Below are 19,738 nucleotides of genomic sequence, written 5' to 3' on the forward strand. Positions count from 1 at the left end.
GTCACTCCTCGACAGCCTCGGGCTGAAGGGTAGCTCCCATACCATTGTCCCATAACGGTCTCTCCCATAAAAAGTAGGACTTTGCATTAGAAATGGGACTCATGGGACTCTTAGCAGGATTCAGCTTTGGGGTTCCCCTCTTCATGGTTCAGTCAAGTGCTCATCTGTAATGCAATTCCCTGCACATATGTGTGTCTGAATGTCTGTGCGGGCCTTTGCCATTGCTCCTGCTTTTTTTTTTTTTTTTTTTTAATATCAGCATTTTCTCTATTATGAACCATTCAAGCGAAGAATACAACTCATTTACAGTAATGCAATATTTATCACACATTCAACTCATTTTTACAAGACAGATGTCATCCATTTCACAGCGCAGGGCAGGTGTGTGAGGCATTTTTTTTTTTAAAAGGCCATAATCTGAAAGCCTTGCATTTCCTCTGACCAACCTTTACTAGACCCATGTTGACAATTGGGGTGCATTCTATCTCTGATATACCCGAAGGCTGTGTGAGCTAGTCATAAACTAGCCATGTTATAGGTGTATTGATTGGTCAACAGATTGCCTGTATCCTGTAAAACGCAGCTCTAACGTGAATGCCTTTATTAACCACGTTGGCAATAAAGGTGGAAAACTGAAAACAAGTCAGTTTTTTTTTTCTTCTATATGGTTGTGTTTTCATGTGGTTTGGGGGCATGGTGATGGTTGCGGTAACTCAGATTAATCTTGATCTCTTTGCTACGATCAAAGTCTTTAAAAATGTAGATTGAAAACCAGGTTTCCAGAGAGGCAATCAGGTCTGTGCAACTTGTCTAAGGTGCTTAGGCTGGCCAGGTCTACGGTGTATCATCACTTACCACAACTCACTTTTATAGACCTGCTTTCATGTAATTATCTTGTATTGATTAAATTAGACATCCCTTTTCTTACCTCTTCTGTTTCTTACCTTGCTTTTATATCTTTTCCTTTTAGCTGTTTTTTCTTTTTTTTAATTTCAGGTTGTCTCTCATTCAGTGTCTCGGCTCTGGGTATCCTGTGAAACACAACAGCAGTTGATGTGTGTATGAGTGTGTGTGTGTGTGTGTGTGAGTGAGTGAGTGAGTGAGTGAAAGAGAAAGAGAGATATCAGGGGATTCTGCAGCTTTACCTCTCAAACCCCTCTCTCATCCCTCAATCACAATCTTCCTTCATAGCCTCCGAGCTCTCGTCCTTCCGCTTTATTTCCTTTTGAGTCCTGTTGTCATCCTTCCTCTCGCTCTCCTCACTTGGTGATGAAGATGTGCTCTTGACAGTTTTTTTTTCGCTCCCTTTTACTCGCCAGTTCTCACTCCCTTTTTCCTCCTCTCCTGACATATTCCACTCCCTTTCACTATTTAGATTAAAAAAAAAAAGATGCACGCTTCAAATTTGGACTTTTTTCTTTTGTCTGTTTTTGCAGTCCTTATTTAAGGGTTGGTTTGCAGGTATAAATTAGCTTTTAAGCCCCTCCTTGGTACATTTACAGTGATGGTTTCAGAATATCAATGTTAATTAATCTGTACTATCCCACATAGATTAAATAATTAAAAAACAAAACAATTTATTGTGAGGTCATAAAATATGAGTGTATCTAACCATTTGGGAATTTTTGTCAGTTGGCATCCAGCAGGGTTGGATTTGTTTTGCACAGAGATAATATATTAATTATTAACAGTTGAAGGAGTTTGGTTTTTTTTAGCATTTTTTTAATAGCATTTGCTCCTCTAATCATGTTATTTTGCCATTACACTCCCCTAAGATAGCTTACAATTTCTGTTTTCTTCCAAATTTAGGATAATATGGGAAATAATATGGGGGAATTTTCTTCTTTCCAAACAGGCTTAGTCTGAGATGTCATTATGAAAGCCAGTCACATTAGAAGGTTACTGTTTAAACTGGGATTGATGGGACATAGACACCTTCACTTTCCCTCTGCTTCATGTTATGCTTTCCTGCCTTTTATTTCCTCTAACCATCAGCTATTTCCTGCTATACACTCACTGCTACCTTGCTCCCTCTCCTTTTTATCTGTTTATAAAGATGTCCTTTTGACAGTTTCCTGTCAATCACTTTTGCGCATATCTCCCTCTCTCTCTCTCTCCCTCCCCCTCCCACCTCCCTCTCTCAGCTACATCTCCTAGAGGCCCATGGTCTGGTACATTAACAGCTTTCATTTAGTTTAGTTTGTCGGCAGTCAGATCCCATAGGCCCACAGTTAGGTGCTGTTTTATTTATAGTGTTTGTATTTTGACAGTTGTTTTAGTAAACTTTTCCAGTACGCTTATTCACACAGGAGAGGCTTCATTCTCCATTAGAGCAACAGAGTGTGTTTTCTCCACATTCATTCAGGATGGGCTGTCAGTCAGTGATGGAGCTGCATCTCCTGCTGCTGCTGCTGCTGCTAGAAAAACACACAGGAAAATAAATATGGAAAATGAATAAAACATTAAAGAAATAAACATACATTACTGTCTCCTCATTAGATCAAAGGTAAGAAAGTAAAAGTATTGGATTGGATTGTAACAGCCTCTGTGGGATTGAAATTGGGACAGTGACCAAACCCAGGGCTTCGTTGTTGTATAAGCAGGAGACGTTTGTGGAAGTGGAAAATATTGACAGTGGAAGACATGGAATACATTTGGTCTCTCTTTCTCTTGCTCAGTCACACTTACACACGCACTCATGCACACTCCAGCTCACATCTTAATTACTGAAGCTTGATGGGTACTTAACCTTGCCCCTTGCTGCTTATCCTAATGCAGAGAGGTCATGAGTGTGCTGATTGGCTGGCTTCCTGTCAACTCAGCCAGAAACAACTGTCAGAGTGCAGATGAGAGGATGTGGGAGGAGAGGAGACGGAGGAGCAAGGACAGAAGAAATATGTGAGAGGGGAAAAAAGAGAAAGGGAAGAGAAAGTAGGAATGCAATGAAAAGAAATCACTTATACTGAAGGATTAAATTTGAATGCAGAGCTTTTGCAGTAGAACCCCAAAAAAAAAAGTTTAGATGAATTAAATCAAGCAAAATCAAAATAACTAAATTAAAAAATTCAGACAGTTGGTATTTTAACACAGTGCATTTTCCTAATAGGATGGTTCATAGACAAAGGTTGTTTAAGCAGCACACATAGGTAATCATGATGTAGATCTGTACATCTCAGTTACACAACCTCCCCTCACTGCTCTTACCGGTATGACCTCATCCTTTAAGCAACATGTTTGTTAAGGAACATATGGCGAGCTCTGTGTGTGTAATGAGCTCATCCCCCCTCATATGTAGCTATCTGTATAGGGCTGAGGGTGTTTAGCAGCAGGGAGAGTCATTGAGAGGACACACACTCTCACTCCTGACCAAAAAAAAAAAAAAAAAAATGTGCTTCATTAGATTCTGTTAGGTCTTTGTGCCTCAAATGTTTGTCCTGGTTTAAATGTATTCATCAGGACAAGTATATAACAGAAGGAAAGCAATTTGTTTATATAACACACCACTTACTCTACTTAATGAAAAACTGAATGACAAAAGTTTAAGAAAACAGAGCAACCTAAATGTCTAACATGACTTTATTAGAAATTTCAGTCCTATTTTATAGCAGTGACATGGATTTTTTTTTTAGGATATGAGGCATGTGTGGCAGCTGTGAGAACATCAGCATTGTGGCTGAGGTTTATTTATATGATGATGTCTCTACATTTCGGCTGCAGTCACGTTAATGCCACCACAGCAGACTGCCATAGTCCACGAAGAACGGGCCTCTCTTTCACTTCAAGTTTTATTGTGAGAAAGTTGAAAAGGCTCTTATATAGGTCATGCACTGTGGTCCATCTTAATGCCTAGAGTTATTTTAATGTCATATTTACAGCAAGGGGCTTCTCCGAGTCAACCTGATCAATTCAGTTGGACATTTAGTCTGGTCTAATTTGACTGATTCGCTGTGTCCACTCAGCTGTTATAAACCAGTATGTACAGCACAACCCTCCTGCCTTACATATATACCACAGAGGTCATACATGTATGCAAAGACTACTATATACCATTGCCATCGCCATCCGTAACCATTGGTATGTGTATGTACAGTATGTTCAGAGCATGTGTGTGGGTGCGAGTGTGTGGTCTTGAAGCTATAGAGAGCACAGAGTTGACAGGGGGCCAAAGAGATTTAGGGCAAGGTGCCAAGGAAGCCAAGGAAACTTGTGTGTGCATGTGTATGTGTGCGCTCGCGCGTGCTAGCACACCTCGTCTTCTGATCTCGGGGGACATCTGCTCTGGTCCGGGTCACTGGCAGCGAGCGCTCAGCCGGGCTCAAAAGTATCACCACGGCAACTGCATCGCATAATCCCATTCCATCTCATCCCATCCAGGAACTGTGCGCGACGTGATTGGCCTGCTCCCCCTGGGGCGCTGAGGCGACGGATCAGGCGCTGTCTGCTTACTCGCTGTGTCAGCTATGGCTCTGAGTCTGTGGGCGGGGAGCAAGTAGCGCATTAAAGGAACGTTTGGCGCATTTTGGCAGGAGACGGTGTGAATTATGCAGACGCACCCCTACTGCGTGTGTGTGTGCGTCTGTGTGCGCGCAGTGATGCCAGTGTGAGTTCTTCATGAGGAACAGTGTGGGGAGAACAAGCTACTCTAAGGAGATAAATGCCTTCTTTTTTTTTTTGACTTCCCCAGTCTCACTTCACCCAGTCTTGAAAGTTTACATCTCTCCACCTTTAAGTATTTCCTAGCATCATGATATTCTGCTGCTACAGCCGTCCTCGCCTCTGTCTGTTTTCAGGATCTGTTTACACCAGAACAGAGAGTTGTAGTGGCTGAATATTATTCCTTACCTTCTATAAGAAAGGTGAAAGGCCTGTAGGTAAAACTAGTAAATGTACATGTACAATGTGAATGTGCATTTCTGAAGATCAGTAGAAGTGCACTTTCTCTGAATGTGCTTTTAAAGCAGACGCATCATATCCAACAGGCTTTTCTTCTTTCTTTACGTTTTATCTTTTTTTTTGGCATCTTAAGTGATTTGTTGTTTCCGGCTCAACTTATGTGCCAGTAAAGAGTCAGATTAAGAAGTAAAGATGAGGAGACTGAAATAACCCAGAATAATACAAACAGTAATCAGAATAATCAGAAAAACATTTCAGCATCTGCCTTCATCTTCCTTCCCTTCATCCCTCTACTCATCTCTCACTAACTCGCTGGCTTTGAGTGGAGTTGTTTGTCTGCCTTCACCTTTCTCTCTCCCCGCTCACTCTGCTCTCTCACACACCCCCTCCACCTCCATCACTATCTGTCTTTGTTTTGCTGAGGAACTACAAACACAGGCTGAATTAAAACACAACTGACAGTTTGCATCCAGTTTCCTTGCTCCTCCCTTGTCCTCCCACGATTCCTCCCTCACTTACTTGCCTCCTCCCTTCCCTCCCTTCCCTCCCTCTCTTGCTCCAGCTGTCAGGAGGCTTCATTATTAAAGATTCATGGCGGAGTCTGGGCAGCTCTTCCAAAAGCTTTTGTCAGACAGACCGAGTGTCTCAAATCTCACTGCCGCTAACTGGAGGTGACATACCGACTCACATACGTCCTCATGCACACAGGCACACACACACGCACACACGCACACACTCCTTGTGGTTTGCTATAATATTTTATTATCTGCCCAGCCCTTTTTAATTCAAATCATCTCTTAGTGCTTCTTTTCATTTCCAATAATACATCATTGTAAAATACATTAGCCCTACTTAGTCTCTTGCCAATGACCGCTTCACACTGTGTTATACAGTATATGACAAAAATGAGTAGAGCCCTAGTTAGTGTCACTAAAATGTTCAGTAATTATCAATTCTGTCCATGTAATATTATTTATTTTTAGCCAAAGCCCAAGAATAATGAAGCCAATTATTTTGAAAAATAGACTCATTTAAAACTATGATGAAAAGTTCATATTTAAGAACCAACTGCAACAAAAGTCAGCACACCCTTCATTAGTGAGATACAGCTCTGTTAGGATTTTTGGATGTTTTGTATTTTGTCCGATTTTATTTTTGATGATTCTTTTCAGCTGCTCATTGCTGAAGGGGTTTTAAAAGTAATGCAGTTGTTGTAAGATGGTGGGATTTTGAATCATTTAACATTTTAGTGAGATTGCACAGGTTTGTTGTGTACTGTAAAGCTCCACTTTTGGCTTGGCTGTGAACTGTCTGTTACTCTGCCTCACTCTCTCCCTCTCATCTCCATGCACACATATGGGTGCACATAAAATATTGCACTTTGATTAAACAGTATGTATTAACTACATTGTGTATACCGTAGCAGATCTTTTCATGAAACCAGCTGTTGTGCCTGACACTAAATGTGCACGCTGATAATCTGGCGTTACAGAGCCAGCAGAGTGTCACATAAGGTAATGCTGGGCTGGGAATTTGCTGAGTAGTCATATGTTTCATCAGTTGTCATGTGACCCAGGAATGGGAATGATGAGGACAGCTAAACTAATCTTTATTGTTTACCATATAAGAACTGGCAACCTTAAACAAAATTTTAGAAAAAAATTGTTTTACCTCTGTTTGATAATCAGACATAAGCTAATTATTTATCTTAGTCACACACAGTGAATTTGCACCATGGGATTTACCTTGAATAAATTCTTTTCCATTCTCTCATGGACATGAGGGAATAGTTTACAAGCCACTAAGGAAAACAAACGAGGTTCTCCTTGTAGCAAGAAACCTTCACAAACATTGTGTTCCTTCATCACATTGACCATAACTGACATAGAAGTTTCTGCTACTTGTTTGGCAGCCAACTGGCACTACACTTCAGAGTGATGTTTTCTGGTTGAATTCTTTTTAATAGAGAAACTAGAAAGTCAGCATCCTGTCAGCATCTCCTGATTTATTTTGCTTCTAGGAGATTTTTACCTTAGTTTCAGTTTAAAGGAGGAGGACTCGGAATTTGCTCCTCAAACAGGATGAGAATAATTTTACAAAATTTGAAGGAGCACATCAGTTGATACAGGATGCAGACAGCTGTCTGTGTGTGTGTGTGTGCCGCAGAAAAACAGATTAAAGTACCTGTTGAGTGTTTATCTCAGAAAAGCATGTTTCATTTTAAAAGCTTCTTGCTTTAGTGTGATTGAATATTGCTGTTGGAATGTGTCAGCTTTACAAATGTTATGCCGAAATGCCCATTTTACATGCACGCAGATGGTCATGCGGGAAGCCTGTAATCTGTCATAAAGTGTCCAGTCCATAACCATTCGAATCAAAAATAAGGTTGACCTACTGTAAAGTTTTTGACACAGAAGTGTGCTGGTGTGGGGCCAGCAGTCTCTTTGTACCAAAGTTTACTCACTGGGTTAAATCAAAGACATTTGGCTGGATTTATGCACAGTGTTGGTGCAAATGTTTCTAATATTCTAATATACCAATATTAATCTCTTTTGCCTTTTTTTTCTTTGCATTTGTTTACACAGAAAAGCCCAGGAACAGCAGAAAAAGGTGGTGGTAGCAGGTTGTGTTCCGCAAGCCCAACCACGGATGGACTACCTCAAAGGACTCAGCATCATTGGGGTATGTATGTATAGGTAACTTACTTTTCTGAAAGGGATGATCTGAGTCCTGCATGGGCCCCTTCATTGGCCTTTATTTGTGTCTAATGGGCAACCTTTGTGGAGTTTCCACCGACAAACACACACTCGCACGCACAGAGATACAGATGGATTGACCTGTCATTCACCTTACTGCCGACCTGCTGTGGCTGTTCTATTCTGGCCTCCCTGCCGCTTGGTGGATCAATAGACATCCCCGGGAGACAAGACCAAGACTACTAAGATGAACAGGGTGGGGAGTGGGAAAAGAAGAAAGAAAATATGATCGAAGGAGGGAGAAAAGTACAAGGTAGAGGTAGACATGAGGAGAAGGAAAAAGAGCCTGAGACTCTTGAGAAGAAAGAAAGGAAGTACAGAGTGTTGAGGTAATGACCAACGTAAAGAGGCAATATGACATTGACACAATAACCTTAATACCTATTTAAGGAGTCTGCACCTGCGTGCGACCTGTTGATCATATAAGAGCTCAGACTCTTGCATAAATCTGATCTCAGGTACATTGATCTCTCTGCTGTCTGAAGTGTGAACAAAGATCCAGGTAGTAAGGGACAAGTGAAAGATGGGAAGTCCTCACGGCTTTGGGCCCAGAGCACAAACCATCTTTTCTATTCCCCTTTCTTTAAAGGTGTCATGGGACACTCGGCCCTTCTAATTGTTTTGTAGTATTCAGACAGTGAAGTAACGGAAAGCACAGAGAGCCAAAAGGAAAAACTCAGCCATCATCAGGGGAATCTCACAAATATATGGATTTATCAACAGGAGGGAAGAGACACCCTTTTAGCATGATTTCTAGGGTCATTTGTCCTACAGTGTCCAACTGTTTAATGTTACATGTGACTTTGGCTTTTGTTAATTTTGGATTGTTAAATTATCACTCATTACCTTCTGGTGCATGGCAGAACGTGATATACAGCAATTATTGAATTTTCTTATAAGTCTGTTTCACCTCAGTAATCATAGGAGGAAACTAATTAAATCATTGATGTTAGTGTGGCTCCGTCTGTTATTTCACTAATGCCCACTTAAGCCGTAGAGTCCGTGAGTGTAGTTGACGCGTACTTCAATAAAAACTCCGTTCTCAATTTGTTCTGGTTTTTATCTTTTACTGGAGCTTTTCTTTGTTAAACAAATACGTAAAAACATAAACGTAAACAAGCACGGTCAAAAACTAGTGTGCTCTCCTGGCTCCACAGCTTCAACTAAAAATTCAAATAAGCACACGCAAGCTATTACATTTACGGCCAATCAGAGGCCAGCGCTGTGGAGACAATTGTTCTTAGCCAATACAATGGTTCTGTTATAAATGGCTCTAGCAATTGATAATGCTTGTAATTAGAGTGCGTTTTAAAGAGTGTGTTTTTTCTGTCTGCTGCCACTTTCCAGATCCTGAGTCTGAAGGTGAATCATGTTTTTGTTCTTTCCCAGTTCAGTCCTACAAACAGTCATTGAAACACAATTACATCAGACATTCCAACAGTACTAAACAATGTGGAGTTATTCAAATATTCCTTGTAGTTGAACAGTGTGTAATGCAAACATGTCTGTACCACACACAACTATTAAGTCATTTAATTATATCCATGTTTAGGGGAACTAAATAATTCCTGTGTAAAGTAAGAAAGCTTACATATATGCATTTTCTAGCATTCTCTAGTTCACTAGCAACTAAACTTTACCTTCTAAATCAGCTTGATGTTAATTTCACATAATGATGGATTTATTTTCTTGCATAAAAACCAAACTGCTTTTTTGAAAATGGAGATAAATCAAATGGTCCAAAGTTAATTACAGCCACTGTCTTAAAAATAATGGATTTGGGGGAGAGGTGTGGCTCAGATGCTAAGTTAAAAATCGTTTACCACAAATAATGCAATTCCATTTAAATAAACATGCCACCATGTAACATAATTACACTCAAGTCAAGTGCCATGTATGTATAATATAATTACATTCAGATAAACTGGTTTGTATATGTAATACCCTTCAGGGCGAGGCAGAAACAGCTGGGAAGTTCACCACTGCTGGTCCTTTCATTGTCATGAGTAGATTGGATTAAGCATTGGTACACACACACACACACACAAACTTGTACTTCTACCTTTGTGAAGCCACTCACTGACACAATGCATTCATTTGTCCTCACAACCATAGAAAGACATGTACACACTGACAGATGCATGCATGAACAGGCACACATGCTTCACAAACACAGACAGAGGTATATGAGTGTGCACGCACTCCCCTTGTGTATCCTTGGTAGTTACAATCAACCACACAATGACAGTGACAGTTGGTGGGTTATGCAAATTACATGCAAATAAGCAGTTGTGAATTTGTATATAGTGACTGCACTAACGGCTAGATAAGGGGTGTAGTTAAAAAAAAAAAAAAAAAAAGTGCTTCCTGTTGAATTTGTTCTGTTTAATCGACCTGTGTGTCAGCTTTTATGTGCATGTCTGTTGTGTTTACTTGTCTGAAGTCGCTGTGAAATGAACGACCATGTATTGTGTGTAAGGTACAACAGGCAGTCACGCAAGCCTGCAGTGTTTTGCATCTTTGAACTAGACATGCCACATCCTATATCAGAGAGACATCACAGACATCCATACACGCGTACACAGTGTTGGCTAGGTAATCAGAGGATTACAATAGGTAAGCAGTGCTGTAAACACAAGATGCACGCACATCAGTCTTACCAGCATGCAGTCTGTATGTATGCTTTTGGTGGACTGGATATTGAGAGCCCAGTTTATACACTTTGTTGTTGTTGTTTTTTTTTATATATATAAAATATAATTTTATATTGCACATTACTGCTCAAGGTAAGTGTGCGTTACACAAATTGACAAGTCACTTAAAAATTACCTGGGTTGCATTGATTCCTCTGGTTTCTTTGAACTTTGCCTTCACTTTTATGTTAATTTCTTTATAATCTTTTATCCATAAGGCAGACATTTTGTATTTTTATAAGTGTTGTATAGATATGCTTGGTGTAGAGTGGACTTCTGTCTGCTCTACACATACAGAACCTAATTGTACATTTTAGCCTTGTGAGAGGTAAAATTAAGACAGTCTATGTTTTACTCAATTTTAGCTTCAAATCTAAAAGAATCAAAGAATAATCTTATTATTTTGACAAATGGCCTTCTCTGGAAACCTTGATCCAGTCATTGGGGAGGCCACACTGAACTACACTGAATTCAAGATCATGTTCATGAAACTGATTTGAGATGGCTTTGGCTTTGTAGGGCTGCACATGGTCAGCAACAATACTCAGATAGGCTGTGCCATTCAAACCATGATTGATTGGTATTAAGAGGCCAATGTGAGCCAAGAAAACATTCCCCTCACCGTTACTCTACCACCAGCCTGGACTGTTGTTACAAGGCAGGTTGGGTCCATGGATTCATGCTGTTAATGCCAGTTCTGACCCTACCATCTGCAGCCTCAGTAGAAATCCAGATTCATCAGACCAGGCTACATTTTTCCAGTCTTCGACTGTCCAGTTTGGATCAACCTGTGCCCACTGCAGCCTCAGATTTCTGTTCATGGCTGACGGGAGAGGAACCCAATGTGGTCTTCTGTTATTGTAGTCCATCCACCTCAAGCTTTGTTGTGTTGTTCATTCGGAGATGTTATTCTGCTCAACACAGCTGTAAAGAGTGGTTACCTGAGTTGCTGTGGCCCTTCTGTCAACTCCAACCGGTCTGACCAGTCTCCTTGTGTGTGTAAAAATCCCAGGAGAGTCAGAAATACTCGAGACAAAACTGTCCAGCACCATCAATCATGCCATGGTCAAAGTCACTGAGATCACAGTTTTCCCCATCAGAAACATCAGCTGAAGCTCCTGACCTGTATCTGTGTGATTTTATGCATTGCACTGCTGCCGCATGATTGGCTGATTGGATAATTGCATGAATGAGCAGGTCTTCAGATGTTTGTAATAAAGTGCTTGGTTAGGGTATTTATTTCTTATTCAAACAAGATTCCAGGAGCATAAAGCAGGATTTAATCAGAACCAGAATCGAAAAAGTGAGATCTGAATTAATCGCTAAATTGTAAATGATACCTAAACCTTATTTTGAGGAGGGACACCCGCTGCTGCCCTGAATGGAGGTAGATTGCCTGTCCATTATAAGAAAATAGGTTTTATTTCGCTATGTAACATGCATATAACTGCTGCCTGCAAAGCACAGTGTGCTTACGTGTGAGTGTGTTTGAAAGAAGGGTTACACTGGGTAATGGGCCTGTAAGGCATTGAGAGCTGATGTCAAGGGCTAGAGCATGAACCTCCAAGAATAGAGAAAAGGCGAGAATTAAATGCGGAGGGGATGCTGGGAGGAATGAAAGGAGAAATAATGGCATGAGAATTTTTTTCCCTTCCTCCACTTCTTTATTCCTCTCTACATCCCTCTCTGCTTCTTCTACTCATACACTCCTCTCCATTCCCTCTTCAGATTATTCCGTGTTGGATGGTACATTAGTAAAATCGGGGCTGTTCTCGGTAGAGTATTCTGGCTCGTTCAGTATCCACCTCAACCTCCTAATAGTCTGGCTCTTATTAAACTGTGGCCAACGGGGTTTCGCCTATTTTCTCTGCATGGATCGGTGGTGTTTCAGAGTTCCCCTTGGAGCTGCAGGAGTTTCTTCATTGGAGGCAAAGAGGAGAATAGCTCTTGCTTGATCACGAATGATTCTGTTTTACTCGTTCTCCCATAGCCAGAGGATGTGTTATTACTCTGTTGTTGCCTGTATGATCATGTGTCCGCCACCACCTGTACCTCTTTCTTTTCCTGCCTTTCTCTTCTCATCCATGAATTCTTACCGCCAGACTACGCCTCTGTCGATACATAACATCTGTGGTCTTGTAGCTACATAGACACACAGTGGCATTTAGGAAATCTATATCACTTCATTCTAGCTGGAGAAAACTCGGTGTGGTTGTATCTTTTCACACTTGTTTGTCTATGTGCTTATCCCACACTGTCTTTGTGTATATTTACATGCCCACCTTGTTTAAATGCGGATCAGTATATGTGTGTTTGTGAGTTGTCAATATCAGGCTTTTGTTTGAGTGTGTGGACTTGGTTTGTCGGCATCAATAAACATTTCCCATGTGTGCGTCTGTCTGTATTTCAGGTCCAGCAGATTGATCGAGTAGTGGAAGTAGTGGACGAGGCTGTTAAAGGTATGTTAACACACACAAGTACTAATTGTATGAGTGAGTGAGTAGCAAATGCATTGACCAATGAATGAATGAATGTGAGTCCTTTTTATTATTGGAATAGGAAGTGAAGTTCTTGGGTGTCAGCTCCATGTATAAATGATTTTTAGTGAAGGAGCCTGTCCACTTAATGACAGAATACAAGGTCTAAGATTGGCTGTCAAAAAAGTCAAAAGTAGGAAAGTATCTCTTGCCTGTAGGAGAGTATATAATCAAAAGTGATGACTGAATTATTCTAAGAATTTTAAACATTTGCGTCATTATTGACAGCAATAAGGTACCAGCTGGGGTGTTAGAATATTGCTCAAAGTGCCAACATCTACAAGAGTCTGTGTTAAAATTAGATATTCAACAGCAGGAGGACTTGATTTACTGATTTACTTTTTTTCATGGTTTAAAGGATGATAAATTTCATGAAAGAAAATGTACATAAAACTTATTTTTGACTTCACTGCTTAGTAAGATTAGTTATCAAGATTGACGTGTATTTAAAAGCAAAATCATCAGTGTTGTTTTCAGACCCTATCTGTCTTGCCTTCTGAGTAGCTTGTTAAGTGGTCTTCTCCGTCTGAGTGGCTTCACAGCGAGACAGACTCACATGGCAGTCATTAGGTCATCCATTTAAACTGTTAGTGAACCACCGCACTTAACTGTTTAATGAAGGTCAGAGAGAGTTTACAGTGTGAGAGTGTCCAGTCAAGCTGTCATACACCCCCAGCTGTTCTCTAATAAAGAACAGATTGAGTTTACACTGTATGTGCGCTGCATGTGTGTGTGTGTGTGAGTGACTAGTTTGCACTGCAGGCCTCACTCTAATGAAGGACAGCTGAACTGAGGATTAATTTTACAATGTGTCATCAACTCTAAATCGTCTGGCTGCACACAGACACACACACTCCTGTTCACACATGTACACTATAACTTTTGTTCCCCCTTTCTTCTCTATGATTTGCTCATTCTTTCCTTTTTCTTCCCCTTTCCTCCTTCCACTCATTTCTCACAATCTTTTGATGTCTTCCCCTCCTTCTTTCCTCTTCCCTTCGACCCTCCTTCTCTGCCATTTTCCTCCCTCCTTCGCCGCCTCCATGGAAACTAATTTCCCCAGTATCATTACAGTTCTTTATGACCTCGTATAAACTAGGAACTGTTATTTCAGCTCCAAGGCCCGGGCATAAACCTTTAAGCTAGGGGATTTGCCTGTTGTAATGGCTACTAAAATACTTACTTCAATGAACTGCTAATAGACGCAGTTCTTTTGCTGCACCAGAATTGCTTGCAGGTCTGTTTTCCACAAGAGTACTGGTATGGTTTTATGAGCTTGGTTCTTGAGGTGTGAGGCACAAAAAGAAGTTAACAACTGTCACTGCATAAGGATATCTCACTACTGTTGATAGTTCATCTGTCTAACATAAAGCTCTAGTTACTGCATCTTATCATGTTTTAGCATCCTTTAGTTATCTCAGGTTGGGTTGCTGAGAATTCAGTACTTAAAATTTATGCAGTCACACACATTAGTACGGCCCAGTTTGTGTTGTTTGCCACTGTGCTGCATCAGTGATTTGGTGGGAAGTGTTTTTTGCTTTTTAGCTGTGCCAGAGGTTGATTTTCTTGCTAACAGCAAACACACCTTTGGCTTTATCTTGTATTGAAAACCCACTGATAGATGCTTAAAAGTTTCAGTAATGGCACCCATGGATATACATTTCTGCTTAGTGCACATAACCAGATTTTGTATCTTTTGTAGTGATGCTCCACAAACAGAAACACAGGAACGGGTGATTATTTGAAGAGTGAAATACAGAGAAAACAAATATATAAAAACGTATATAGAACCCCACACAAAGGCAAGGAAGAACAGTTATTCATGTTTTCAATCCTGAAGGAACGCAGACTTCCTCTGATCTTTGCACCATTAATATATATCTGACGTACCTCTTTCTTTATAGAGCCGTTTTGATGTCTTTATCTCTTTATTGGCCTCCCAGTATTGATCTTCTATCACTGAGATGATAGCCTCAGATGATACCATTTCACCTAATATTCTTTTGTCTTTTAGAAACAATTTAGATTTAGTGTATGTGCCTGACATAGAAACAGAGGGCAGAAAAGGTTAGACAGGCTAATGTATCTAGTTAGCTACAGATCAGAGGCTATATGGCATCCACATAACCTCATGATCCTTATTTCCCCAGTATAAACAAAGTGTTTGCGTGTATCAGTGCTGAAATATAAAGCAGGAGTATGAAGACGCTGCTGAACACAAAGAAACAGAACAGAGAAAGAGGAAATGAAGAGCAGGTGTCAAGAGACAAGTTGATGCATTCATATATATATATATATTAGAAGTCATCTCAAGGTGTTCTAAACATTGTCTTTTAATGCTCAGTGACCTGCCATCTGGAAATGACAAATGGAAGCTCTGATGTGATGTGTAGAAAAGCTTGTCATTGTCAAGCATCAAAGTCTGGCTTTGCTTGTTGCTTTTTTTTTTTTTGAAGCAACTGCTTTTTTGAAATATTTGCATTAAGGCACGGTGTAATGTTGCTAAGTAATACATTTGATGTACATCGGAGATATTCCCCATCAAAATGAATTCCACTGACGTTTGGCAAGAAAATAAACGGTTTTTCCAAAGACAGTCGTACATATCCAATAACCTGTTATATTAGGAGGATAAATGACAAGCATTACACCCCTCCTGTCCTCCTCATCTGCCACCTCAGTCCCTTCTTCCCAGTGTACCCCCATCCCCCCTCGATCCTGCCTGCTGCTTTACAATCAAACCAGTGAGCACAACAAGACCCACCACTTATGAGACATCAGACACAGGTCAATAGGTCATCCTTTTAGCTCCCTACCTCTATGATCCAGCCATCCATCTGGCTATCCTGTACATCTTTCATCTGTGATGCATTTTTTTCTATCATCATCCAACCATCCATCCATCAACCTTTCTATCCATCTATCCTTGCTTTCCCTCCCTCCTCCTCTCTAGCATGTTATGATAGGCCGTTACGAGTGGATAGAGGGATTTATGTCGGTTTGTATTTATGAAGGAGTGGAAGGAACAAAGGAGACAGAGATTGGGGAGAAAAAAAAATGCAGGAGGGACCGGAGGAGGCCAGTCTGTTACAAGAAAATGTGGTATATGGCGATTTGTGTCTATGTGGGGTTGCCCATCACAGCAGTTGGCCTTTCTAAACTCTGTAATTGAGATGACAAATAGGGCAGCATTCTTCAGGTTTTTTCTTCAGCAGCTCAAGTTTGACATTTTATCTTTTGCTTTCCATTCATGGTCCCTTAGGCCTTGAAATTGAATTTAGCTTTGGGTACACTCCTGGAGTGATTCCATGCTGGTAGGGAGATTATTTTTTTGAGTCTTGGGTGGCAGTCACATCGACAGGGGTCCTGTGCCGTTTTAGAAGAAGGAAAAATAATGTATGGGGAATGACAATTTCCAGGTTTTATGAGAATGGTCAATCTCATAATTTGGAAAAACATCTGGAAATCCAACACTATACTGGTAATTGCTTTCTCCTGGTGAGTCTGTGTATGCAATTAGGTGTCGGTAACTTTATTTTCCCACAGCTAAGATCATTAGAAACAAATGTACAGTATCAGCAATCTGGAAAAAGTATAGAATGTCAAAGCAGGATTTATCCCAGTCTTTTGCCAACAGGCCTGAGCTAAAGCTAAATTACTGTCATGCCTTTTTTTTTCCTGCCAGTGAAGCTGCACATTTCCCAACTGTGAGTTTCAAGGTCCATTGTCAACCTCAGCGTGCTAGCCATTATGGCTAGGCTTGTTGCTGTGATAACCTGCCACTTAGTCGACTGGAAAAATTGGTTTCATGTTTTTTTGCGATTGATCAGTATTTGTTAGATTTTGTCATTTTGTTATTATTCACAGCAGATGGTTTAGGTTCACACGCCCCTTTGGAATTATTTGGAGTCGCATTTAGTTCTGAAATTGACTGAATGTTTTTACTTCTATTTGGATATAGTGAACACTATAATCAAGGTTAAAAAAAGGCAGCTCATTTCTAATTTAATGGGTGGTGATTTGACTTTTGGACTTTTGAGCATTGCAATCTAGAGGAAAAAAGTCCTTGTAGACTTTGATATAGTGTAAATCTTTTAGCCATCGTCATTGGTATTTCCTTAACTTTCTTCTTTCTCAGACAGAACATTGAACTTCTGATAAAATGTTTAAAGCATCAGTTGAGGAGCAGGTGGAACTGTGAACCTTGCCTGTTACAGGAAGTATTAATGTATGGATGAACTGATCGATCAATCAACAGATGGAGAGATGGTTACAGGGGGAAGAATATTAGAGAACACATGAATTTTAAATCCTTGTTTCGTGGTCAAAGACGGATGCACAGGCAACTAGCTAGAGGAAAAGATGGCCGAATGTCCTCCAAGTCCCAGCTGTTTTCCACGAGGGAAGTTTTCTCATTTCCTTGCTTGTACTAGGATATTACGACCAGTCACGCCTCACCAATTGGCTCTTTGTCCTCCTCTGGGGCAGATTGTCATTTTTATCTACCAATTGATAGCCATGCTTCCTGCCCTGAGCCCACCCTCCCAGGAGACCCATGTAAAGCGGATGAAAACAGGAAGACAATTCCATCCCTCAGCGCCTCCATCTTGCACATATCTAGCTCTACCCTATTAGAAGGCTGGTAAGGAGAGACTACTGCATCCCATTTCCACACACCAAAGGCTGGACATCATGAGCGATTAGCTGTTAGACTCACCAATGGATTCTCATTTGCTTCTGTAACACAGTATGATATCCACCGAGTGATTCTTTTAGAATTGTGTGGAGTGTGCATTTGGTAAAAGATGAAATAGCTCTCTTCAAAGATTCCCTTTTTCCTGCCCATTCTCCATTGTTTCCACCTATTAACTATCTTGGTGATACCCGTGGAGTTTGCATCAGCAAGAATATCATGTTCTTGCCCTACTTCACACTTGTGTTCATGTTTGCCCTTAATTGATTTTAGGTGCACCTGGTGCCAGAGGCGGGCCTGTTATGCCATTTCCTGCACAGCTAGACCTGTTAGTTTATCTCTCCTTTGACCAAACCATTACCACATTGCATCTGTTCTGATGTGCTGTGTTGCATCTTCCTGTTCACTGTTCCCTCCTGTTCACTCTACCATCATATTTATCATTTAATCCATATGACGTTAAGAGTAATGAAGGCTTTTATTGGGCTCTCTAGGAGTGGATATTGCACAGTATAAAGCTGGCTTTCTATTGGGTATTGTGTTTGTGGGAGAGAGGCTTGTATGTAAATGTATTTGTGTGTGTGTGTGAGTGTGCATGCGCTGTACGTTTGAGCTTGTTATGGAAAATAAAGAGAGAGGAAGTTATCAAAGCATCCAAACAGCAAACTTCTCTTTTTGTCTGTTATTTCTACCTTCTTTTATTTGCCCCTTCTTCAGTCAGTAATCTCATCCAGTTGTTGAGCCAGAGGAACGGGGCAACTAATATGTCTAACCTGAATATATTCATTTTTATCATGGAAATGTTTATACTGTATCTGCACCGCCACCCACACATAGGTCTGCATAGTAGTGTGTCACATTTTTAGCAAGCGAACAGAGAAAAAAAATAGACACTGACAGTTACTGTTGTAGTTTGAAAAGGAATATGTAGTGAAGTGATGTTTGATGTTGTTTTCAGGCCACTCAGTTCGTCTCTTGGGTCAGAAGAAAGACGGAGGCCGGAGACTCGGAGGAGCTAGACTGGACCTGCCCAAGATCAGGAGGAACCCTCTCATTGAAATCATCTCCATTAACACTGGGTAGGACACAGACACACAAACAGAAAACACACCTCATAAAATATTCAGCTTTAACTGAATTTCACTGCTTCCCTGTCATTTTGGTTTATGATGTGTGTGCGCGCGTGTCCATGTGTGTGCACAACCACTTAAACAGAGCCCCTCTGTACTTAAGATTTTTCTCAATTTCACACAGTTTGCTTGAGATGTGTACGTAATGGGGTATGTGTGTGTATGTGTGCGCATATAGTGCTATTTATTCTTCAAATGTAATCGAAACCCAACAGGTGTCTCGCCTTTTGTCTCAGCTTCCATTTGACTTCTATCGTGAAAGCAGGGGGGGAAATGGACACAGTTGCAGATATAACACCTTCCTTTGTAACCTTTTCCATCATATCTGAAATGTTGTGTATTATCCTGCTACAGTTATTTTGGCTGTTATGTCACCGGCAGTGGGTTTGTTTAAGAATCCTCCAGCTGTGCTGTGGTTTGGTTATATTTTACCATGAACGGTCTGCCAAATAGTTAGCCAAATACTAGGTATAGATGGACGGATGGATAGATGGATAGGTACAGATTGGCTTGACCAGTTTCATGTGTATAGATAGAAAAGCACAGACCTGCACACACATATACACCCTCATTTTTATGGGCTAATTTCATGTTGTTTACAGATCTGTGTGTCTATACGAGCCCATGTGCTGTATTCTCAGCAGGCTAGTTAAAAAGGGTTACGACAGACTAATTCCAGTGTACTGGGTCTCAACTGATGATAATCCATCAATCACCCTCCATGCATGTCTTCAAGGCCTATATATTAACGGCTTGACACACAAAGCGGGGAAGTAAACAAGTGTCCTGTAAGACTAGATCTTTCTTTGTTTAAATAAATACTGATTTATTCTCACAGCCATTTCTTCTGCATTTTAGATAGCTCTCAAGAAAACAAGCTTAAGCTGCCGCTAATTGTCATTAAGACGTTGTAGCCATTACATGACCAACAATACATCATATCTTTGTTTGAGCCTGTTGTGTGTATGTTTTGTTATTGTCAGGGGGTGTCATTATTTTACCTGAATTTCCATTAGTGTCCTTGAACCCCTTGAGC

The 19,738-nt window shown here is 40.6% G+C and overlaps 1 protein-coding gene across 2 annotated transcripts in view; it reads left to right on the forward strand.

Annotated features, from left to right (window-relative positions):
- Positions 1–19,738, forward strand: part of cdkal1 (CDK5 regulatory subunit associated protein 1-like 1) — a 221,321-nt gene that overhangs the window by 56,638 nt on the left and 144,945 nt on the right. For both annotated transcript variants that reach the window (XM_041045092.1, XM_041045093.1), the window contains exons 5-7: positions 7,479–7,575; positions 12,753–12,801; positions 18,531–18,651. In XM_041045092.1, coding sequence (XP_040901026.1) covers positions 7,479–7,575; positions 12,753–12,801; positions 18,531–18,651 — 267 coding nt within the window. The remainder of the gene's footprint in view (positions 1–7,478; positions 7,576–12,752; positions 12,802–18,530; positions 18,652–19,738) is intronic.

The sequence above is a fragment of the Toxotes jaculatrix genome, chromosome 8, assembly GCF_017976425.1.
Source record: "Toxotes jaculatrix isolate fToxJac2 chromosome 8, fToxJac2.pri, whole genome shotgun sequence".
Taxonomy (NCBI): domain Eukaryota; kingdom Metazoa; phylum Chordata; class Actinopteri; family Toxotidae; genus Toxotes; species Toxotes jaculatrix.